Source organism: Siniperca chuatsi, linkage group LG12 (genome assembly GCF_020085105.1).
Source record: "Siniperca chuatsi isolate FFG_IHB_CAS linkage group LG12, ASM2008510v1, whole genome shotgun sequence".
NCBI lineage: Eukaryota > Metazoa > Chordata > Actinopteri > Centrarchiformes > Sinipercidae > Siniperca > Siniperca chuatsi.
Window position 1 is genome coordinate 19,356,343 of NC_058053.1, and position 26,353 is coordinate 19,382,695.

The following is a 26,353-nucleotide window of genomic DNA, read 5'->3' on the forward strand; positions in this document are numbered from 1 at the left end:
TCTGCTCTTTGTGTCTGTCTAGTGAGCATGCTTCCTTCAATATAAAACCTTTAGCTAAAGGTCAGTCCTTAAATCTTCAGACATGCCCACTCATGTCTGCAATACAAACACGCCCAGACACAGGACAGACATAAAAACCCAGCATGTGACGAGCACACAAACAAACACGCACAGTCCTGAATGCGAGCAATGGATTTTAGGGAAAAAAAAAAATTAGCATTATCGTACATGATTTTACCTGCCAAGTGACATTTTTTACAAACCAAGTATTATGGCATGTGAATACTGAGTGCAAAACTTGTTATATAACGCACATGACTTTCTTTTTCTCTGTAATTGCAGCTTGTCTTCACAGTGTTTTAACTGACTGCCTGAATCCCTTTATGTATTCCTGTCATGAAAAGTTTCTACCTTCAATCTTTTTACTCTCCATTTTCTCTTTTGACCTTTGTGTTTGTTCACAATTGATGCTCAATTTGCTGGCATTTAGAGCCGAAATGAGTTTCACAGTAACCCTTGGTGACCCAGTCACTGAGCAATTGGATCATTTGGTTGCTGTCACTCTCTCTTGATTGAGGTAGGTCTAACTAATTCTAAGAAGTACAGTGTATACCTTTTCATTAATTCACATGTTCTTCACCAAAGACACAGTCAAAAAAAGCTGCACTTATATCTAAATTGCTCAACAGTGCTCCCATTTTCCAATTTCAGTCATTCTCACACAGAAGTGGGAAGGGAATTATCCTTTGCAATAACCTGCCTATCATCTTTTTGAACAATATTTGTAAAGCATGTAACACACAAACACAAACACACACACAAGTGAGACCCAGAATCAGAATCAGAAATACTGATTCTGATTCTGAGACACCAGTGTTTTCCAGTAGCACCTGAAGTCTGCAGTATAATAAGCAAAAGCTATTTAGGTACAATGTTAACAATAAACAATCATTAAAGATGCTGATTTTTGAGTTCATAAAACAACAGCACAAAAATTATTCATTTATGTCAATAAAATTTACCAGAAGACTCCAAATTACATCAATGGTGGCGCCAGCCATTGATGGTTGGCTACTACCATAAAATGCAGACACAACACTCAAACACACTCACACAATACATAAAAACAGTCACTGAAAACTATTAACGTACAGAGGGTGCATGTACAGGCATACAAGAAAGGAGGACATAGTGTGTTAAATACCTGAGCCTCTCTTAGAGACCACCTTTACACTCTTGGACAGTGTGACGTACAGCAGGATCAGCAGAGGGCTGGGAGGTCTCATCTTCCCCCCCCCCGTCCTCACAGCCTGAAGGAGAAGAGACATGAGCAGGGAGAAGGAGGGATGGCAGGAGAGTGAGAAAGAGACAAAGAAAGAGAGTGATCAGTCACTGCTTGTACATGAGATCAACCTCCTTGTTGCTACTCGACAAGAGTTAAGTGTCAGTATGGAGGGATGTGCTGTAACAGCCCAAACACTACAGCAAGTAAGCACACATACTATTGTGCAAAAATTTACACACAGATACATACTTTGACACTCAACATATCATTTTGCTCATTTCCCTGGGGGGTCTTTCTTGTAATGATTTTCTCTCATGATTGCAATTGGGATGGGTTTTCATAGCAGGGATATATATCAGGAGAAACCATTCCATAAGATGCTGACAAATCAATAAAGAAATAATTACATGTGTAAGAAACACCACTTTTAATCTCTAGCTTCATTAAAAATAGGGGAGAGCTTGAAGGTATTTCAAATTATCACCTTGTGACTCGCAGAAATGCGGCAAATATCCCACCCATATCCCTTATCGACTCATTTATCATATTAGTTGATGGAGGTGACTCATTCTTTACACCTCATCTTCTCTGAGTAAATGACATAATCTAACATGTAGTAATTACCCTCTAATAGCCAGCTCCTGAAATAGAGCTGGTGCTGCTGTATAAATTTGTTAATAATAAATGTTAAATGAAAAAAAATTCACTCATGAAAGAAATTGTTTGTTAGCTTACAGTGCTAGCCGATGGCAATACCCTTCGAAATCAACCATCATCTAACTGTAGAAGAGAAGAAGAAGAAGATTTGCAGACAAAAAAAGAAACAAATACATTAAAAAGTGAAATTGATAAAAGTTTAAAATGCTAGACATGTTAAAGGAAAACTTCAACATTTTGGGAAATATGCTTATTCGGTTTCTTGCCGAGAGTTAGATGAGAGGATTGATACCACTTTCATTTCTCTACGTTGAAGCTACTGCCAGCAACTGTTTAACTTAGCTTAACATAAAGACTGGAAACAGGGGGAAACAGCTAACCTGGCTCTGTCCGAAGGCAACAAAATCCGCTTACCAGCACATCTGAAGCTCACTAATGAACTATTTCTTGGTCGGAACCAGTAACTTCCTGGAATTTCTGATGGTTGCCTGGCAACTGGTCCTGGCCAAGAAATAGTTGGGCACATAACTGTCATTTTATACACTTACACACAGTTTTGAACAGATTAAACACATGAGATATAACATGTTAATTAGCGAGCTATAGAGGTGCTGGTGGGCAGATTTTGTTACCTTTGGACAAAGCCAGGCTAGCTGTTTCCCCCTGTTTCCAGTCTTTGTGCTAAGCTAAGTTAGCTGGCTGTTGTCAGTAGGTTCATATTTACAACACTGTGTGTGGTACCAATCGTCTCATCTAACTCTCAGCAAATTAACGAATAAGCACATTTCCCAAAATGTCGAACTTTTGCTTTAAGTTGGGTAGAGACCCATTGCATTGTTTAATTTTAAGCATAGATGGCAAAGGAAGGGCAAAAGGTAAAAGAGGTGGCACAATCAAACTCTCACTCTGCTAAAGCTTCCAGTCTGGGTAGTTGTGCATGTCAGAGGTACCAGACAACCAAACAGAATAAGGTGATTGGAGGAGAAGAGCAGATTCACTAATAGCCAGATCCATGTTTCTGTCAGTCTAAGTATAAGAAAAGGAGAACACAACACACAGCAAATTAACCCATTGAACCAGAAAGGAGAAGATGAGGACCCTGGCCTTTAGAGACAGAAACTTACGCAGAGAGCAAGAGCCAGGAGGGACTCTGGATTCTGCGGCAAATCACGTGCACTCCAGATTAGCATAGTTAATGAAAAGAGCCTCTTTCAGTGTGTTTACACGATACTCGCAAGGCCCGCTGTGAAAAGAAGCTTTTCTCTCCTCCTCAATCACATTCTACTAGGAAACAACGTTCAGTCGATAAACACCGCTCTGCCAATAACATTCTGGCAAATGCCACAGCTAAAGGATTGGCTCATCTTTGTTCTGCTAAAAGGCCTTTAAAAACACTTGCTGATAAGCTGGTTGGTGCTAATTGTGTGTTTTTAGCTGCAACTGTAACCCCACGCTCAGTTTATGGATATGTGCACACACAAATCACCAACCAGAAACACTCTGAAAGGTCCAAATTCTTTAGAGGTCAGGTCAGATTTTCAGAGTCTTCAATCTTAATAACCATATCCCTCTTTATATAAATGCATCCTGCGACCACTGCTGCAATACTGTCACAGAAATTTAACAAGACAAGCATAAGGAGGGACTTGCTGCTGTCAAATACACCATGACAAGAGTAAGAAATTGAAAAGTCAAGAAACATAGAGGAATTTCATTGAGACTATAATCACACACAAGCAGAAGAGAGAGAAAGAAAAAGAAAAACAGACGATATCATCATTGTGGCTGCATTTAGTTTTCCATTGCTACTTACTAAAAAAACACTGGTGGGCAACTTTTTTCCCTGCTCTTTGTAAACTTCCTTAACCCTAGTCCAGCCCTCATACTGTACCTGTTACTCTACCTGTCTAATTTATGCTTTATATGCCTGCGTGTCAAAATTGTTAATCATAATATGTCACTTAACCCAGTAAACCCAGTAATCCAAAAAAAGATCTTTTCATTTCAAGCTGCTGATACAAGTTGATTTACTTAACATAACTGAATGATTGGCAGGTTGTGTTTCTGTAGCTGCAGGATGGAGAGCTGCCCCCCGTCACAGCCTGATTCAAAAGAACAATGCCAGCACCACTTCTCTGTGTCCCAATCATGTCACGCCTTTACAAGCTCAGTGGGCTTTGGGTCCTGCCAGCCATGACATCACTAGCCTGCCATCCTCACACACAGAGGAGCATTGTGCGCCTCTCAAGACCCCCACAAACACCCAACACAGCTCGTCTCCGCTCCTCTCCTCCCTCTCCACTCCCCCTCCATTCCCTGCATTCTCACCACAAATAAATTGAAACTGCTACACAAAAGCACCCAAAAAAGCAACTTCTAAGCGTTAAATGCACCAGAAAGGCTCACGGGTCAGACTGATTTATCAGTGTACTCTCCAGAACAGACTGCTTGTTGATGGACAGATTGGGAGAAAGTATTAACACACATTAAACATCAGTCTGCAGACTCAGTAAAGCAGCCTTTTCAACTGCCTCAGTTTAATTCCTGTAAAACATGTAGCTATTAAGAATTTGCAGTGAGTAAGTGGAGAGTGAAGTTAAACCTGCATCACCCCACTCTTGAAGGTTCTCTCATCATTTTGTCGTGCTCAGAGGAAGCATACACTGAGTTTAAATAATATATTAGTCACCTCTATGGTTAATTTCCCCACAAGGCCCAGTAGCCTCACAAACCAGTCTAGTGAGTTTATTTAAACTATACAAGACAAACTTCTCTGTGTAAGTGTAATTGACTCATCTGACACTCATCTGGCTTTGTTTGAAGGTATCTGAATACAATCTACAAGTTTTATTGTTTCCAAGGCAACATGGGAAAAACACTATAATGCTGAGCTGCCATTGCTCCTTGAAACTATCCCCCCAGAATCTCTAAAAGCAAAATCACACACATGCCTGACTGAAAAAATGTTGGTGAGGATAAGACATTTATAAAAAGTACTGTACAGAAGTAAGACGTAGTACAGATATAGCTTCTTATTGTAATGCAACATTCTGGCGCTGCTTGTATGGTTAACTACAGCCAAGCTTTTTTCTCTGAGGCGTCAGGAGCAGGTGTGTTTGAGGAGGCACACTGAGGCATGACGTGATATCCATGCTTCAGCGATGCATGAAGCATGCACACAGTAGCACACATGCCGTTTGCCTGCTGCTTTTTACCAGAGAATGAGGGGCATGGCCCTGCACTGCCTGCTGACTCACCCTGATAAAGGAGCAGAGGAATTGACTGTCTGTTGCCATTGTTATGGGACTGTATCTCCCAGGATAGCTGAATCACCTCCCATCTTCCCTTAATGTTTCCCAAATTCAATTATCACCTCACGCTATTTGTTGCTAGCACACTCCCTCTGCTGTGTGCATGTGGTGTGTGTCTGTGCACTGTGGCTCTGTGTATGTTACTCTCATATTCTAGTTCTTTATCTCTTGAGACTTAACAGGACACACAGATTCGCAAATTACAAGCAGAACCTAAAACCACGAGCACTTTGATTTCCAGCTCTGTTACTGTTGCTATAGTATGCAGTCTTGCCATCTTAAACAGAGAAGGAAACCTCCGCCATCTTGGCACAGCAAGCTGTGGATGATTGATCATGTAATTTAGGGATTTAATCCAATTTGAAGGCAGCCTGTGCTGTGGTCTTAGGTAAAGTACATTTACTAGCCGTGGCTCTGTGCCCTGACAGGACCAGAAATGCAAACAGTGAAAATGTGTATCTGAAAAGAATTCATCTGAAACATCTCACTGTTTCCTTGGAGCCATGACGCTTGTTGATTTCATCTAGTTTAAAAATATACATTATGCCATCTAGTGTTTTTACTGTAATACATGACTTGGTTCAAGTTCATGTTCACTGTTTAAATAGATTATAAGATTGTGGGTTTTTTTAACATTGTATTTATATGGACAAATAAAGGTCTGGTCTGTTTATTCATCAAAGTATGAGCTTCATTAAAAGAAAACATGATAGTCTGTGTTTCAGCTATCTCTGCTGAGTTGTAGCAAGGTCACAAAACTAGGTGAAGAGTGTACCGCTGTAAGTATACAGCTGTAAACACAAGGAATTAATCTGTCTCTCACACACATTACAAGACCTGTAGTGGTGGTTCTTGATCAATATTGTATGAGTAATAACTGCTGAATATTAAATGAGAATTTGGTAGGTGGAAAAATACTCTTCCGCTGCATTCGGATCATAGCACTGGTGTCATGAGATGAAAATATGTATATACGGTATTTGTATACCATTCTCCATTCTATGAAATACTACATTATTTATATGCTTGAGCAGTGACTGACTGTACAGAGTAACCTTTAAAGCTATGCTGTGAGAGATACAGTACATAAACTGACTGATAATGTGGTGCGGTTCAACACTGGAGTCAAACACAGCAATTAAAGGTGAAAGTCAGAATTATTTAAAAGTGAAAGTAAATTTGTGTGCAGATGCAGCTCTCCCACATTCACTGTTATTCTCTCTCTATCTGTAGTTTTAGCTATGCCAACATCAAATGTGACACCAACATGCAGAGCGGCCAGAGACAAAGAAGAGTAGTATAAGCACAGAAAGCACAGACACACACATAAGAAGTGAGTGAGTCATAGGTGTTTCTGTGTCACTGTGTCAAAGATTCATGCTGGGAATGCTAGTAAATGGCACAGCACACTGCAACTATGGTTACTGTATGTCTACCTGTTCCTACTTCTGTGCCATGTGGCATGTGTGTGCACATTTGTGTGTGTTTGTTGTGCTGTTTGCCAGATGTGTCACAGTGTGAGTCAGGTCCCATGAGTATTATTCTGCAGCAGTAATGCGAATCACTGCCTCAAAATAAAAAAATAAGCTTGGTAGGTAGGCTAAGTGAGCATTCGTTAAAACACATTTGACCGCTTTTGACCATGGGCAGCCCCTGTTAATCTCCAGAGGCTGGCCATAGGTGGTTACAGTTAATGAGCAGGGTGCAGTGAGCTATGCCCTGCCTCAGTCCCAACATGCACCTATTCACTGAGTGAGATTAATTACTGCACGATTCTGAGCCAATCCGAACCCCTGCTGTTCTCCTATTCCCAGACGTAGACACACAGATACTGTACAAGCACTTAAAGAGCACATTTGAACACATAAAATGCAACACTGTGTACATAATTAATTGAAAGAGCTTCGAGGCAAACTAAAGCCATGTGCACATGATCGGTCAAGAGCAGAGTGGTGGGTTGTTGCGAGTGCAGTCTGAGTTCAGACACATTCCACCAGCAGTGAAGCATTTTCCTCCAGTGGTTGTTGATTGCTTTCAGCTATATCCCCTGTGCCCAGGCCCATTGTCAGCTGTCCAAGGATGACTGACCACAGAGACGCTCTCATGCTTCCAGTCAATACTGCCTGTGATGGAGAGCAGGGGCCAACACTCTCCTCACCCATTTAGTGTACATGCCCCACTGGGGGCAGCCACACCACCACTGACACACAGATAGACTAAAAACACTGTCAAATACAAGCGCACACCCACACAGACAGGCTGATAAACACAGTCAAGCATGCACAGCTTTCACATACATTCATATTTACAGTATGTTGTGTGTTTAGTCTTTTAGATTAATATTTTATATTATTCTTCCAATAGTTATCTATTTATCTATATATCTATATCTATACATTTTTACATTATCTTGTTTTCATTATTTCCTGCATTCAGATGCGTTCTACCACAAGTTTGTAATTACTCTCCAGGCGTGTTACTCTTATCCTTATAGTGTTGAGGTAGTTAAGCATATTTATATTTAATAATTGTTTATGTTGATATCACATGTTATATATGTTCTGATATCACTGAAGTTCATACAATAGTATTATGCATGATTTGAATAGTGAATTGTAGGTGAACTCTGCTAAGGTTATACTATATTTGGCATTATTCTTTCCTTGTGTGCTAGAATACAGGTACATGATTGATTGATTTGTTTATATGAGTGTCCTTCACCTTATGGTGCCCAGCCCGTATGGGCTTACAAGACACTGGACAACAACAACAACCATGATGGCCACATGACCAATCACAACATACAGTTCCACAAATTCAACATGTCAGAACATTCACTTTCCATAATAAATAAGGTCTGTTATTATTACATTATGATGGATATAGTGTTCTCTGTCTTAGTTTTCATGCATTTTCTATAAATCTTGCTAAAGGTATAACCTCCTCATTAAAGAGCCAACTCAACATATTACCTTTAGACAACCAAATCAAATCAGGGTTCCTCAACTGCATTTTTTCATACAAATGATTCCTCAAGTTGCTGTACATGGGGCAATGGAATACAAAATTAAATTCATCCTCAACAACACTAAGATCACAAAAAAAACGCATAAACGCTGCTCTTCAGAAATACCATTATATCTGCCTACCTCAATTGCCAGAGGCAAGGTACCAGTTCTTAACTGAGCACACAGGGACCTCTGCCCTCTCTGTAAATTTCATTGTATATACCGCTCAGTGTAGTAATCCTCTTTGATTTGAACATAGTTTCTGAGCTTTGGCTTATTCCAAATCTTATCCTTCCATTGTTCCTTATGGATCTTTTGTAGTTTTTCTTTGACTATATTTATGTTACACTACAAATTATTGCTGAAAATAAAATGTAAATCAGAGAGAGACCTTTCTTGCTCAAGGGTAACCATGTGTTCTGTCCCTGTTAAAAATCTTTTTGGTTAGCCTTTCCTCTGGCAACTGGACCATGCGGTTCCATAGAGGAAATATTTCACATCTCTGCTTTACAAGACATGAAACCCATCCCATGTCCCCTTCAATAGCCCGCTTAGCCGTATATTTATGCACTCCAAGAAAACATCTCATGGCTCGACTCTGAATAGCATTATTGTCAGGGGTATCCTTAAAACTCCACAGTCCTGCAGCATAAAATAAAACTGAACCAACCATTAAATCATAAAGTTTTGAAAATGTTGAAAAACCAAGGTCAGGACACAGTTTAATTGTATTCATCACAAACCCTAACACTCTTCCTGCTGACTCTGACAATGCTTTAATTCCCTCTGAAAAGCACATATTTTCATTAAAGACAAAACCAAGATATTTATAAGAACTGGTGTACTTTGAAGGCATTGATCCAAACGTATCCAAATGTATGGTTGCTTTGCTGCTCACATTGCTTTCTAAAATGTATAATCTGTGTTTTTTCACTGTTAATAGCAAGTCTCAATTTACTACACCATAAACCATATCCAGAATTTTTTGTAAATTAATCAACCAACCAACACAATGTCATCAGCACATAACAGAATACTAAAGTTCATATTATCAATTGGTATACCTAGATCGGCCTGCTTGATTTCTTGAGCTAAATCATTTACATAAAGGCTAAATAAAGTGGGGGGACAGGGTCTCCCTACTTTACCCCAAATGGAGTAGGAAACCAACCAGTCCTGGAATGATTTAACTGCAAACATTCAACTGGGGCTTTGTACAAGGTTTTGATAGCATTGTAAAAATTACCATCAATACCAGAGCAAATTAACTTATACTCCAAAAGATCTCTATTGAACCAATCAAAGGCTTTCTTGAAATCCACAAAACAAGCAAACATATATTTGCCCTCTTGTAGTCTAGCTCCCACCACAGAGGATATGGCATAAATATGATCAATACATGCCCTGTTTTTCCTGAAACCATTCTGCTCATCTACCAACACCACATGAGACTCTAGGTAATTATTAAGTCTATTATTGAGGACACCTGAATACAATTTATAAACTGTACTGATCAGGCTGATACCTCTGTAATTTAATGGAACTTTAGGGTCAGCTATTGCAGATTTAGGGATGCATTTGATTATGCATTTGTTCCACACAGATGGAACAATACCATTCTGAAAGCCCATTTGACATAGACAATGAAAAATATTCAACACATTAGGAGCTTTAAGGACCTCATTAGGGATGTCCTCCACATCCACAGCTTTATTTAATTAAGCTTTATCTATTACGCTCTGCACCTCCTCCGGTGTAATCTCACTATTCAGCATATGGTTTGAGCAATATGCTATATTACTCATCCCATATTCAAGATCACGTTTTAATGTACAGGTTTCATTAACATTTAATAACATTGATCATTAAATAGAGGAAGGCTATTGCATGCATACAAATTACTATACTCTGTTTCCCACTTTTTTAATATCTGGTTAGTCTCAAATGAAGATTCACCATTTTACATTAGAATCTCCATTGTGATCATCTTGCTCTTTTTTGGACCCAGTTTATGCATTTCCCTCCAAAATGTCTGTGGATTGCTGAGTTGTAATGGCTCTAATTGGAGAGTTTGCCCTATCTTAAAACATCTTTTAAAAAATCTCAGCCTTCTATCAAAATTAAATTGCCATTTAAATTCATTTTTTAAGTTCCTTCTCTTGCTCTGGTCCTTACACTTAAGAAACATTTTCTCTGCTGAGTGCAGGTTAACCCATAACTTATTTAATTCAGCATTCCAATATGGTTGTTTTATTCTATAATACTTCTTCATACCATCCTTTTTTACAATATTTGCAATATTTATTCATTCATTTATTCAAAAGGTCACAAAGAAGATCATAACTATAATCCACATTATATCTGTATTACGTTCCACAGCAACTAGGTTGGGCACTGGGTCACAGTTGAGGCCTTCACGCAACAGGTCTTTCATTTCAGCCTTTAAATTCTTGTTGTCCGCTTGTGGTAACCCCATTATTATTAGCAAGACATCTGGATCAAATTGTTTCTTCTGAATAACTTTCTCAGCTATTTTCAGTTAAATCTTTTCCATTCTTGAGCTCAGAATGCCCACTTCAAGCTCCAGATTCAAAAGCATTTCTTTAGCTTGTAGTGGCAATTTCTTCAGAATAAAGAAACACTCAAGGCAATCACTTGTCTTTCTGTAGGTTTACAAGCATCTGCAGACGGACTCACAGCAGCAAAAACATACATCAGTATAATCTGCTCTGAATGAGTACAGAAGAAAAAGAGCATCAGTTATTTATCCAGTCTTCAGGGTCAGGCTCCTCAACCCGGGGAGAAGAGTGTCCCTGAAGTCTGGACATAACAGTCACTAGGATGTTTTGTAGTTCCATGTCATCATTATCAGTGTACTGTTCTCATCTCGCAGTCCAAACAATCATACACAGATCAAGTATTGACGCCAAACAATTATGAATAACATCCGTATGTTATTATATCAGAGAGTCCGTTTATTCTTGCCATTACAAGCTGTTTTTTCCAACTCCCTTTTCAAGGTATCTTGGTTCTCTGAGATCAACTTCTCATCAATCCACACAGGCTATCAATTTTACAGTTAACTTGCTTTTCCACTGTGTTTTGCATACGGTCTATTTTTGCATTAAGCGCCTTCAGTTCATTAATTAATGCAGAATTGTCTTTCGGCTTACATTGTCTCATGTTATCAGCCATGATCTTACTCAAATGGAAAGAGTTCATGAACCTTCAGGTTTCACAAGCCAATTTGATAAGTGTAGGTCCAACTTGATCAGTATTCATAAATTTGCGACGACCATAGAGAGACATTTGCCCCTTATTATTCACAACCGGTGATAGTGCTGTAAGACTGTTTAGTGTGCATGTGTACTGAAGTTTAAAGAAACTACGGTTCAAGACACAATTGCAGTAGAGCATTTATCCTGTAAATCACAATTACAGTACAGTAATTATACTATAAAACACAATTACAGTAATACTGTTTTATTGTAATGCACACTTACAGTAGAGCTTTCTTACTGTAAAATATAATTAAAGTAAAGTTCCTGTAAAAGGGTAATTGTGGTAACTTACTGGCAACAGTGTTGCAACAGTGTTACCATAAAATTACAATAAAATGTCTAACAATGTAGCGTGTAATACAAAATAGGACATCAAGTAAGTAAAGGAACAGTCTGAGATGTAGCTTTGGTTTGGATAAGATGCACATGCTCTGCATGTAATTGAGCAGTCTTCAAATAAACTCCTTCTTAACGTTTTCCCTGTCTTCTGCATTTGTAAGTATACAGGTTTAAGTCACAAGAAAGCTGGATTTATTAAGTGGAACACAAGTCAAAACCAAGTCATGCCCAGTGGACTAAGTGGCTTTGGAACTTGGAATATGGTAAAACGGTCATTACATAAAGCACTTTGTAAATATTGTGCCATATAAGGGAGATGCTATATAAATTAGCATTCTTATTATTATCCCTAATTATCATTATTATTATTATTAGTAGTAGTAGATATAGTAGATACACTTCATACAATCACATATACAATGTAATGTATTCCTATGTCTCACCCCACCTCTTTTCTTTTTTAGTCTTTAACCGGCCTAAAATACACTCCCACAACACGTATGTGGGAGGACTAAGGTCAGTCTTCACCATAAACTAAAGCTGCCCTTTTGTAGTGAATCATGTAGCGAAGCAGCAGCTTGCTGCAGCAGCAACGGAGCCAGGTATTATTGGAGATTTGCTAAATTGTATCCTCTCATCAACTTAAGTAAATAAAAATACCACCAAATGGTTATTGATTAGTTTATATAGATTCTTATTTTATCAGGCGTAGAACATAATGCCCTTCATTTGCGAAATTGCAGTCTGATATTGACAGCTGCTATTAGAGGGCATCCAAGTGTTCAGTGTAATGCCAACACAGTTTTCTAAATGTGTGTTCAAACTCACTCTTGATTCAACTCCTAGCTATTTTGCGAGATCGAATACATCCAACTCAGACAATCTTAAAGAGGAAACCTTTCAGTTTGTCCAAACCATTTTGTTAAAACTATGGATGTGTGTATCCCTTCTGCACCTCGGTGCTCCTATTGCATTTGCTCTGGTGCATCCCATTGCTTTCCCTCTCATACAACTACACACTTGCTGGCTACCAGACTCTGAGGTTTGTTTCAGGATAATGCCAGTGTTAACAGACATTTCCAAATTCATGTTATTGTTTCTTCATGAACAAACTGTAAGCCTGAGGGGAAATGTGTGGTTCTGGGAACCCTGGATAGGATAAACTATAGCTGGAACTGCAGAGGCTTTCCTGAAACCTTTCAATCCTAGAAAGAGAAAGAGGACTGTATTGGCTTTGGACACTTGAGCTGCCTAACAGACATATAGGTGCTATAGAGGAGCACAATCCCCTGATGAGGAATCAGCAGCCACTGTTCACAGTAGAAACACATTGCCATATGTTGCAGACTTCACAAAAAACTATGGTGGTGACGAAAAAGTGAAAGGCGGCATGCAGTAAATAGCATGGAAAAAAGCCCATACATTTGTTATTTTCCTCTCTTATCTGGCCTGCGGCTGTGAAATGTGCTGGATGTGCCTATATTAGTGGTGTGTGGAGAGGCACTGCAGTCCATCCTCTCACACTGACAGGGGTTTCTTAAAACAAAGCTCTCTAAAGACAGGAAATGCTGGCCTGAGCGGTTTTCAGCTGGAATGTGCATTTATGCTTTGGTATCCATGACAGAGTCAATCCTATTGTCTAGAGGAGCCATCGTGGTGGCAATGGAGCCTAAATGAGGCCAATAATGGTTCTCTGCTCGGTCCCAAGAGTCTTGCCTGTTTAAAAATCGATTCTCTGCTTGACTAGGGACAGGCTGGGAATAGAGAGAACTTGAAGAAATGGAGAGGAAAGTGGCGGAAGGGGGGGGGTAAGAAAGGTTAAAAAAAATAAGAAAGATACCACAAGTGAAAAATCCAGCCACATGTTCAATTATCAATTCGTTACTATTTCAGCACGTTAATGTGACAAACATTAAGTACAAATCAAGCTTTATTTGCTCATTTCCTGCATGCCTTGACATTGTGACCCATGAATCCTTATTTCCTTGAACTGTACAAGTATAAGTTAATGTAGGCTGTATATACATACACTTTATCCACCAACCGAGTAACCTCTGGATATACTATACTCTACATTATTGTACTGCCCACACAGTGGTTATTCCAAAATTCTTTGCACTGACAGATGCTCTTGGCCTATTTGTACAGAACAGTTGCCAATCCGACCAGCACCCTGTATATATCACTGTTTGTTGTCCAGCTGTTGTTGCTTATCTCTATTTTACACCTTAAAAAAGGTGCCCATTTTATGTCAGAGCTGTGAAAGTAATTTTTCCACCGTTTTCATTCTCTGGATTGCAGCATCTTGCTTTGGATTGTATGTTGCCTGTCTGGCCAGGGTTATGACTAACAGAAGGCAGGTCCTAAAGTAACCGCAGAGAATGTTAACTATTTGTTGAAGGTTTAAATTAGTAATTAAAGAAATCAGTGAATCAGGATACAGAAGTTATACGCTGCCTCATGTCTCATCTCAGCTCTCACAATGTCCTCGAGTGTGCACATTAATATGAAACAGTGACTGGAATTTTATGTACCAAAACTTTATGATCATTCTGATAAAACTTGGCAATAATTGACTCTTAGTGATGGATTACTTGTACCAACTAAATAAAACTAACAATGTTTTCACTGATTTGGAGAAAATGAGCCCAGAAGTTTCATAAAACCAAAAAATCTTAAGTCATGCACTGAACACCGTGGAGATGCACTATATAAAAAAATGTGCATAAACTTAAATTTATTTAGAAATTATATGTTATATATAAGATATCATATCCATGTCAACTTCTGCTGCACCAAAAAAACAAAAACAATAACTCACTCTGTTCATGCCAGAAGAAGAAACTAAAGCACACACCACAAACACACATAACAACTTACCAAAGTGAGGGTAAACCTGTCACAGACTTGCAGTGATTTGGTCTTCTCTCCTACTTTGCTGCCTACAGAGAGCCCAAGATGCTGTCAGTTTTGGCAGAGAAAGATATATGGGCTTCATCAGCAACTGGACCAATGAGAGAAACTTGTGGGTGTTGCAAAACAATAGCCAACCGAAAAGTCCCAAACACACACACACACACACACACACACACACACACATACACACACACACAAAGAGAGCAACAGAAGGTGTAATAAAACTGATGAGGTCTTATTGAGCGGATGGTATCACACACTCACTGGGGACGAGGGGGTGGTTGGGGGGATGGATGGGGAATCAGAGAATGTTTTATTCAACATGTGCTCACCTCCACCTCTGTTGCTCTTATTAACACCACCCCTCCACCGCTTCTCACTTCAGCTCTACTGTGCGCAAACAGACCTAAAGCATGTCTCATTGACCTTCAACTGTCTCCTGTGTCTCTGACACGCTCACCTGTTTATCTCAACCCGATCCTCGTGTACACTTCACTGTGTGACACAATGGGTCTCCAAACCTGATCTCCAAATAAGGTACCACTGAGGACACAGTGCAATATAGAGCCCAAGTACAATAGACAATACAAACCTATAGATTTCTTCTTTTTTTGCACCAATGATTCCCAGGCACAAACATGCAGGCAAAGGGCAGGGGATGCAATGTGTATATTGACTAACTGACACTGAAAGTCTACTTGCCATGTATTCCATGTATGATGCATAGTGTTATTTTCAAATATTGATCAATACAATCATATTTGCAGTTATAGATTTGTATCATAAGAATACTTGTCCATTTAAAGGAAAAAAAACTTACATTATTCTTCAGGTTGCCTTCATTTTTGTTTTACTTAAACAATTAATAAGTTGTTAATGTACATGCAACAACAATGCTATACTATTATGATGCGAAGGATATCAGACGGATAATTTCTTTGTTCTCTCTCTTACTTATTGTGTCTGTCACGCTCGAGTTTATATAGTACGTAGACTTACTGACACGAGTGAAATGACATTTCTAATTCAACAAATAAGTTTCTTTCTTTTTAGACATAAATATGTTGAAAAGGATGCAATCAAAACAATCTGGCTTATTTCAATAAATTTTTTGTAGCTGTTGGAAATTCAGAGTGGCTGTTAATACTGTAATATCTTGTATCCACTTTGGCTGGTGATTCAAAAATTCTGGATAAACACATGCACACACACACACACACACACGCACACGCACACACACTCAGGATCATTGATTGTTCTCCGACCATTGCTGTATCCATTCTACAGTGCAGCTGCTGTGGGTCTCTGAGAGGGGAAAGGGCCCTGCGGGGAGCAGTCCAGTTATCTCAGATAGAACCTTATTATAGGATTTATGTGAACAGAAAAATGACTGTAAGACAGTGAATCTGTGTCTGTGTGTCTGTGTGTGTATCCCGGCTGTGAGTTTATGCCAAAGGAATATGGAGAGGGCTTTGTCATTTGCTATCCTGGCCTGTGAATAGCTACAGCTCTTCACAGGCCATGTGTTCAGCATCCTTTGTGTGGCATATTATAATTAGGCACATAATACTGCCATATTACTGTCATATGATAGCAAAGCACTGCAAAGAGAGCCAGAAATGAGGAGACATACCTAGAGAGCCTGGGTGAAAGTCCAGTCAACTCTCTTTTTCTAATTTTCTGACACCCTGGCAGGCTGATCTGCACTGGTGTGGGGATGGATGGAGAAAAAAAGGATGGCAGGAGGGAAGAGGAGGAGAGGCAGCAGGAGCGAGCGAGCGAGAGAGAGAGAGAGAGAGAGAGAGAGAGAGAGAGAGAGAGAGAGAGAGAGAGAGAGGGGGAGGCATGGCAGGGGCTGCAAGCCTAGGAGACGTGCCAGATCACTGCTGGAGCCAAGAACAGGACTGACTGGGCCTGTGTGTCAGATCAGTGTGCACAGGCATACAGACACACAGGCAAAAACACACACACACACACACACACACACACACACAAGCATATGCAGAATGAACAGACACATAGATGTCACTGACCTTCGACAAACACACTGCAATGTCACAGCTCTAACAAACTGAGACACTAACACTTAGTAATCATCTTGGGAAGATCCACCATTATACGTACTTAAAAAGCAGTCTGCCATGTTTGCGCTTGTTTATTATGAGCTCTCTATATCCAAGAATTTCAGATTTTAGCTCATCTGCTAACAAGGCTATTCCTAAGTTCCTGCCTGTGAGTGCCTCTGTGTGAACTTGATTGGGCGAGTGTTTAAAACTTTAAACAGTTGGCTGGGACTCGGTACTCACTCATTACTGACCAATGGCACTAATAGCCAGCATTCTGTACCCAATGTGAGCCTACATCAGAGACGGCTGTTCCACACAGTGCAATATTTATGGCAGTCCCTACTCCCTGGGAACTCATTGCACCATAACACAGACCACTGCAGCTGACAAAATAACAGGGCAGAGTGTTCTAGCTTTAGGAAACAGTAGAAACACCTCTCAATCTCTTTGCCTCTTACTACTACTCTCTCTCTCTCTCTCTCTGTCTCTCTCCCGCTTGCCAATTCTCGCATGACCTCGTCTGTGTTTTTGTCTTTCCGTCTTTATAGCTCAGAGCTGGGGCCATCTGAGTGGATTTCGGAGACAAGTTGACAAGCCAAGCAACAGAAAATTTAGATAAAGTCCCTCTTCTCTCTCTCTCTGTCTCTTTTTTGGTGGTCCAGTCCACCGAGAGATCACGGCTTACAATTTCACCGTTGTGAGCAAATCTGATCTTGAAAATTCTGACAACTTTCTTACAAGTAACTGCCAGCTCTGAGATTTTCAACATCTACGTCTCCAAGGAATGCTACAACGGTGATTTGCTTTCTGCACCGAGTCTACAAAAAAAAGAAACGATTAAATTACACCTTTAAATGCAATTTCATCTTGTAAGACAAGGCAATCTGCCAAGACTAATCTTGTGCGTGTAAGTGTATGTGTGTCACAGAGAAAGACGAAGGAGAAAGAGGCTGTGTTTCTCTATTTTCCTGCACTCTTCATTTCTGTGTACTGTTTGTGCACATGTGTTGGAGCTATTCATCTCTGATCTCTTACGCGTTCGCCCATGGGACATTCGTAAGATTTTCCCAGAACCAATGCAAAGTGACAGCTGAGAGAATGATTCCATTATGGCTGGTGTGGTCTACCCTCCCTGTGTTATGACAAAGCTGATGGCAACATGAGAACAGAGAGAGAGAAACCTAATAAGGCACAGGAAAACTTCAAAGTATTTCTCTTGAATTCCTGAATATATAAGCAACCCCACAACTGTCATCACATTTTTATTAAAATATTGCTAAATCCTGACTTGAGCATGGAAGTACATAAAATGGCCCTTTTCCCAAAAGAGCTCCACTCACCAACCAGTATGACGAAAACAGACAAAATACAGAAATCTTTCATTAGAAATAGCCCAACCGCTTCTAACTTTGGAGGAAAATTGTGTGTTCATATAGAACCTCATCACTTATAGTAAGAAGCTGACTGAGATCAAGTGACTGAGTTTTCAGGGCTGTTTGAACAAACGACCACTACTGTCATTTTTCTGGTGAAGACGGTCTCGAAAATTGGACTACATTATATTACTTTGCTGGATTTTTTGCAATTGCAATATAAATTACACAAAAACACAGACTAAAGACAAATCTATCAGTAGGTCAGATTTTTCAGAGATGTTGTTATTTAATTTTGCTGTGTTTGGATCAACGAGTCCTCAAAATTAAACAACATAATACATTGTGCACTCCAGAACGACACATATAAGCGTTTTCTGATCTGACTAGCCACTAGCAACAGGACATCATCGCCATTACACAAATAAAAACTTAGGCACAAAAACATCTTAGTTAGGGTTAGGGAAAGTTTCATTAAATTTAATCAAATGCAGCAACCATTGTTATAGAAGTGAAGTACTTACATGCATATATTCATTCAATCAATTTTCAATTCTGCAGTCCAACCATAATAAAAGATTCCTCTCACCCATAGATGCTCTTGCCAATTTCTCTGTGTTATCATCCTTCAAAGTCTCTTTCTCTGTGTTGTTTGGGAAAGAGTGATTCAAAGCCAGTGGAGCAAATAAGAGCTCAGTATGTCCGGTGTAAAGCAAATGAAAACAAGCTTGAGTACCTTCTTTCAATTTACTTCAATTTACTTTTTTCACCTTTCTTTAACCACTATTTGCTCTCGTTTTCTATTCCTTGTCCATAATCTACCCTCATTGATTTAGATGCACTGGCCATTTTTCATGAAAGCTTCACATAACTGTCTACACATAAAGTAGAGTTTCACCTGGTGGGTAAAGTGACTCCAAGCTAAGAAATCAACACCACTTTAGTCTAAGTACTGTAACTGATGACAGGTTAGTCTTTCAAATGACTGAATTAAAAGGCCAATCTCTTGAATGTGACTTTGACATGCCTGACTTTGTTTAGCATATCGACAGCTGTCAAAGTACAGTTAAAGAGAGAAGTAAAGTTTTCTGAGAAACTGCTCCAGGTAGGAAGTTTGGACAGAGAGTCAGAAGTTAGAGTATGAAAGAAAGAATGAGAAAGGTATCAGTGGAGTGGGATCGCTGCTATGTGCTGAGAAAGCGATTATGTCAGAGAGGTTATCAGTGAGGAGAAATCCATTGTCAAGTAGCCTGTGGTCTCCTGCATTAATGTCTTCAACTGTTAAGTCTACACATTATTTTGTGCTCTGATTTGACTGTTAAAGGCCCAGTATGTTACATTTAGGAGGAGCTATTGGAAGAAATGGAAGATAATATTTATAAGTATGTTTTCATTAGTGTATAATCACCTGAAAATAAGGATTCTTGTTTTTTCATTACATTAGAATGAGCTGTTTTTATCTATAGAGGGAGCGGGCCCGCTATCACAGAGGCTGCCATGTTGCACTGCCATGTTTCTACAGTAGCCCAGAAAGGACGAACCAAACACTGGCTCTAGATTGGGCCTTATGTGTTTTTTTGTGAGTTTCGCAGCCACTGTAGTTTCTCCTACATGCTTGGACAGGGAGGGTGAATCGAGCGGTATTCAAATGCTTGCAAACTGCAATTTCACCGCTAGATGCCACTAAATCCTACATACTGGACCTTTAAAGGTGTTTTCTGTAGCTTTTCTGTTGTCCACCTTTGTGATAAAAAGTGGTTAATATAGCTGATATTTCAGGTTAGCTGACAAACTATCAGTTATTAATTTTTGTATTTGTTTATTTATATGGCACACAGCACATGACTCATAAATATGCTCGTAAATATGCTGGGTTTAGCTCAACAGCTAATTTGCACCCATAGTCCCAATACAACTAAAACTGACAAATGGATAAAAAGCATCACACATAGTTGAGGTGCAATAAAAATAAGGTGGGAAATAAAAATTGGAGGAAATGCATTACAACACTTTTTACTAACAATCTTAAACAAACAATTCAATCAGACAAACAGCTAGTCTGAAAATGTAGTTACATTAATCAAATGTCCTCATTCTAAAGGAAATTCTTCCAATTAATTATTTCTCTACATTATGATTGTGGAAAACTAATCTAAAATCCTGTATGTTTAAATATCTCACTCACGTACAAACCAGATCTTGCAGATCACCCCAGTGGTCTACACTAGTGGTTTCCAACCACCAGGCTGTGGACCAGTACTTTGCCACAGAACATTTGCTTCCACGCTGCAAGGAAATATTATGGTTTACCAAAAAAGGCTGAATAATACTTAAATAACTTTATGGGCTATTGGGGCAGTTGAACTTGGTCTGTCTGTGCTGCATCTTTCCTCGCCCCTCCCTGTCACTCCCACAACAGGATACAAATTTTGAACTAAAGAAGGTCATTAGTACTTGAGGACATTATTCCACCATCACCCAATTGATACTTGATCTGGGTCTGTTGTGGAGCTAATAGTGTTTTAACTAGCTGGCTAGTTATTATTATGTGATTGTATGCGTCTGTGCATAACTGAACATTTTGAACCCTTGAGCCAATATGTCTCAAATGAATCCTTGGTTCCCACATCAAAATGATTATTTCTAAACAAACCGTGTTTAATCGACTTTGTGCCTCCACGGCACTCTCCATCTGGAGGATGCTGTGTGACAGCTTCCCTTAAATTACAAATATCAATCTGCCACAGTGGGAGCTCAGCTGGCAGTGGCCTCATGGGGGTCCACATCAAAGCAACCAGCCTTCAAAACAAAGCCATCAAAACGCTGCGTTCGCTATCTGCTTTGTTCTGAGACAAGCACGTTCGTCACCTGATCACAGCTCTACTGAAATGACCAAATGACTGAATAGCAAGGGCTTGTGGTACACAGACCCATTTTGATGTGAAAAGCTCCTGATAATACAAAGAAAATAACAGCTAAACTGAGCTGAATTCAGTAAGGAAGCTGAACTGAAGTTGGCCCTCTGTGTGGTTTTGGGTCAGCTTTGTGTGGCTCCACCCCTCTCTCCCTCCATGGCAGGGACTGACAGACGCTAGCACCAAGGGCTCCCAATCTGCTGTGTGATCAACGGTACTCTCCCTAAGCGTGTTCCCCCTCCTCATCACCGGCTGTCTGCCCGCGGCAACACCACCACTTACACTCCAGCCACCCGCTTATTGATACACTTCACCACGGGATCGTCTTCGAGCGCTCCTTGGGAAAGCAATGGGTCTGCGGGGCGGCCTAATTCAATCAACATTAGGGGAAAACACACACATCATTCATCACCAACACAGGAATACTCCAGGAAGAGTCTCTACCAGCTCTTCCTTCTTACTAGATGACCACTAACACACAAATAAATTGCCTTGCTGTGGGCACTGAGCAGATTAGTGAACCTGAAAGGGAATATCATGCACTGTTACCATGTAAAGATATTTTTATACACACTATTTACGTGCACATCATAGACATAGAGTAATCACAGAAAAGCAATGCAGTCAATTATTAGGTGCACAGGGGACAGCATGACTCCCCCAGGGTTAATTTGATTTCCTCTTGGACTGTATATCGGTTCCCCAACTGTGTTTATAGCAGGCATGGTGTGCATTATAACAGGCCCAATGGTGTGTTAAACCCTGTGAAATCCGAATAGAAACTGCAGCAGAAGAAATGCCTTTAGTAAGCACGATCATCAGGATTTCATATTTGGAGTCTCAATGGCACTTTACTCTAAGGAACATTATAAAATGAAACAGCGAGTATATGTGGCCCTTTTAATGTGCTCCAACAGGCTTTCAAAAGCTTTATGTTCTGTGTCTTACTTAAGTTTATTTTAGCATGTTTTGTATACATTTTACACACAACAAGAAAATAAAATGTATTCTGTGATTGCATTTGCATGTATTACTAACATGAAAGACAGAGAAGAGATAGTTTCCTTCAGATAAATATTGTATACTTACTGTAAACAGCATGGGCAGACATAACTGGTCCTCGAGTGTTTGTCATATTGTTGGAGTACTTTTCTATAGCATTGATCTGTTTCATTTTCACAAAAAATGATTCTCACATGGCCAAGCCAAGCACTACTTCATGATGATCAGCTAATAGATTTCAACACCACTCAGTACACATGATGATGCCATTTAAAGCAAACACTGTAGTGCAGGGCCAAAACTGAAAGAAAATACAGGGCATGGGATATATATATATATATTTATATATATATATACATATGTGTGTGTGAGTGTGTGTGTGTGTGTAGTGAAGCAAGGTGACTTGATTTGTCAATTAAAATTGGTAACATGTAATATGAATAAAGCATATTAGCGTAATGTACATGGTGGTACAATGAATGGTATTATCAGACACAAATATGACAAGACAACACAGATGGCCTTTAAGTTCTTTCCAAATGTATTTGTTAGAGCTCATTACAAAGACTGATGTCTTATGAATGCACTCTAATCCCATGTGTTTACTTGTGACACACTCAGAAAGGCATAGTACATGTGGCTCAGTGGCTACTCAAATATTTAAACATAAAACGTAACGGAAGCAAAAGAGAGTTACTGCAACCACTGAACATTTCAACTTACAAAATCAGCCCAGAGTTGAACAAAGGAGCGGTCTGTTTCAGCACCACGGACAGTTCCTGTCATCTTCCCTATTACGAGGTGCTGCTGGCACCAGCGACGGCCTGCCAGTTTTATCTGCTGCACTTTGTAACATCAGACAGAAGTGACTTTACTAATTCATTAATGCAAGGCCCCGTGCTCATAATAATTACGACGAAAATCCAGAGTGACACACGGACATATTCTTTTATGACTTTCTATCGTTTAACAACATGAAATGGAGATGTGGCTCACCTCCAAGTGGCCTTTGGCACGCCGGATCTGCCAGCACAAATAACATATAGGTCGCCTGACAAACTAAAAAACACTCTCTGCTCTGATTAACGGTATAGGCCCGGGCTTGGTGTCTTCTCAAAATGCAGTCCAGCGAGCGACCAGCGAGACAGCATTGGTTGGATTTCATTGTGTTTGCCTAAATAGTCTCTCCTGTGTGTGTGTGTGTGTGTGTGTGTGTGTGTGTGTGTGTGTAGAGCCTACCTTAACACAAGCATGCGCTCACTTACAGCACATGTTCAAGATGAGCCCAACAGCCACTGCCCGACAGACCACCAAGAATCTCTCTTCGAAATGACTTGTAGCAGGGTCGAGCAAACATAACATAAAAAAGCAACAATAAGTAAGGTTGACAATTCCTGGGGGTTGTCACTAAGGTTCAAAGTGGTCCGGCATTTCTGATCCAGGTGCACTTCCAGAAATAGGATCATCATCAATCATCACTCAGACTCCTGCGTAATGCGTCGGTATTCGTACGGTTCCACCCAAGGGACCGCGCTGTTTGTCCTCATGGGAAACTCGTACATAGCAAGAAACCCAAGCCTGTTAGAATGCACGCTGATGAGGCACAGAGCTGTCATTCAAATACATTTAAATGATCGTAATAATACGGATAAGTTTTGTCGGGGCAACACAAAAATGACAGCGTGTGCGCGAGTTTTGACACCTCGTGTAGTCTGTGTCTCGAATTTAGACTCTGCAACTACAGTGACGCACTCTCTCACACAATCATTTCACACTCAATCACTGGGAGTGTGTGCGCGCACGTGAGACACACACACACACACACACACACACGTACAGAGAGAGAGAGAGAGAGAGAGAGAGAGAGAGAGAGAGAGAGAGAGAGCATGATAAGTTGTTTTTTGGCGCAACCATTAAAAAAACTTGAGTTTATTTTATTTATTAAATCTTTGTCACAGTACACCCAGCCTATAGCCCATAGTCCCAAAGACGGGACTGTGCATAAAATTAGGCTTACAGGTAGACTGTCTTCGGGGAAAGCTGCTGCTTCGTTTACACCTTTATCTAAATCCTCTCCTTAGTGAGCTCCAGTGAGCCCGGCGGGCCGGTGTGTGAGACTGCACTGCAGAGGGCTTCTCCGGCATCTCCGCGATTGAGCTCATGAGCAAACATATCGTGAGCCAAATATATATAATAGGGACACTCAGTCCAAAATAGAGAGACTCTGAGATTCCCTCTCACACTGCGACACATACCATTAGTTCAATTATTTATCTATCGCTTTCCTGAATGTTGTAGCCAATAATAATCTATATTCGACTTCATCTCCTCTCTGCAACACTGGCAGGTGTTGAACTTCTTCTCCTCCTTAAAGCGTTTGATTGGCTTAGAGCCTTTTTAAACTGAATATCACATCTCCGTGTTTTTTTCTGGAAGAACTGCCGCAACTGTCCGGCAGAAACCCAGAGTCACAGGCGATAATAATCGAAGAACCAGTTAAATTGAGGTCTGCGAACTTTATCAAATGCTTAGAAAAACCCGTGTTATGTAGGCAAGCCAAGAGGGAAACTGACCTACCTTCAACTCGATTCCAAATGGTACGACGCCGTTCGTCAGTCAGTGAGGAAGGCTTTGGACATCACAACTCCAGGTGAATAGAGAAAACACGTTTCCATAAAATGGGTGCAAGCCAGTGATAGTCTGTGTTTCAGCGAGGTCACCCATTCAGCCAATCGTCCGGTTTAAATCCAAACAGAATAATGGAGATCTTGTCTCTGTCCTTTGGGGAAGAAGTGCGCCAAGCGCTCTCCTACGCAGATGTGACTTTGCGCGCTTGAAATAAAACGGATGATGGGTAGAAATGAAAAAAAAAAAAATACTACTACAACCAATTAAAAAAATGTATATCAAAACGAGTGGGGGCTAAGCTGCCAAATGGTCACCCCCTCCCAAAATCTAACAGCTGACTTTTACGCAAATCGTGCTCAATTACTAATCCTCTCCTGAGTGCTTCACCATCCCAGACTCACTAGTTGGTGCGATCCCCACTCAGCAGCGCCGCGGTGGAGATGGGGAAAATAAATGTATGGATATAATGGCCAGATCCGATGGGGGGTTTCCTCCACAGCTCCGCTCTGTAGTTGCAATGCACACGACGAGGAGGATCTCTCCCCGGTCCTAGTGCACCACACACCGTCCCCTGCCGGCTCTAACACATGCGGCTGTAAATGCACTCTTTCTCATCGATTAAACAGTGAAATGATGAGGGGAAAAGAAATTCCAGCAGACACCTATAACTCAACTCAAAGCTTCAACGCTGAGGAGAACAGGATGTGCGAAAAGCCTCCTCACCTGTTGGAAGAGGGAAAAGGGGGGTTGGGGTGAGAAAGAGAGAGAAACGAGAAAGAAGGGGTAGGGGTAAAAGGGGAGAGAGAGCAGTGGGAATAGGCTTAAAATTGAACCCTCAATATAGTTAGTGCTATACTGCTGATGTCCCAGCCTCATGAGAGGAAAGCTTGAAATAAAGTCTGAAGTCAAAGTCTTATTCATGTTAAATGTCTGTGCAAATCAGATGATTCAGTACAAGACAGGATGGCCTATTAAATGGTATCATCCTTTTGAGATGAATACTTTTGTAGTTGTGGCATAAAGAAAAACACAGAGGCGATTGACATCATGAGCAATATGGAAATCAGGCAAGTTGAATATTTGAATCATGAACATAGTAAGTGATCAAAGGATCCTGGTAAAAGTTGTTTGTGGTGTTTATTAAAGTGGCCTGGATCCGTAAAACAAGACAAAATGTGTCCACTTTTCACCCGAATTATCTCGCATTGTGCTCAATAGACTTCCCTTGCAAAGTTATACGAACAGACAGGAAAAACAGCTTTCATTTGAAGCAACATTTGGAGCATTTTTACTGCAGTAGTGGTGGTATTGTAATCCTGCTAGAAGTCCATCACGTGACTTTAAGCAATTCAGAGAGATTGAATGAAGAATGGAGTCCTATAGTTGAACCTATTAGATTACCTGCTGCCCTCTATCATAACCTCCAGAGCCTGCTGCTTTCTTAAAGAGAGGACAAATCTCAGCCCAGGGTGGTAAGAACTATTATAAATGTATGTATGTATGTAAAAAACTAAAATACATTTTTAAGATTAATACATGTATCTCTTGTTTCCTATTTGGTCACTAGAGATA

General features: G+C 40.2%; 1 protein-coding gene across 10 annotated transcripts in view; it reads right to left on the minus strand.

Annotated features, from left to right (window-relative positions):
• Positions 1–26,353, minus strand: part of LOC122885894 (interleukin-1 receptor accessory protein-like 1-B) — a 304,362-nt gene that overhangs the window by 154,494 nt on the left and 123,515 nt on the right. For 6 of the 10 annotated variants that reach the window (XM_044217634.1, XM_044217632.1, XM_044217633.1 and 3 more), the window contains exon 4: positions 1,205–1,310. In XM_044217634.1, coding sequence (XP_044073569.1) covers positions 1,205–1,310 — 106 coding nt within the window. Of the gene's footprint in view, positions 1–1,204; positions 1,311–2,020; positions 2,040–23,392; positions 23,882–24,726; positions 25,501–26,353 lie in introns of those variants that run through there. The other 4 variants (XM_044217638.1, XM_044217639.1, XM_044217641.1 and 1 more) reach the window with 4 other exon arrangements.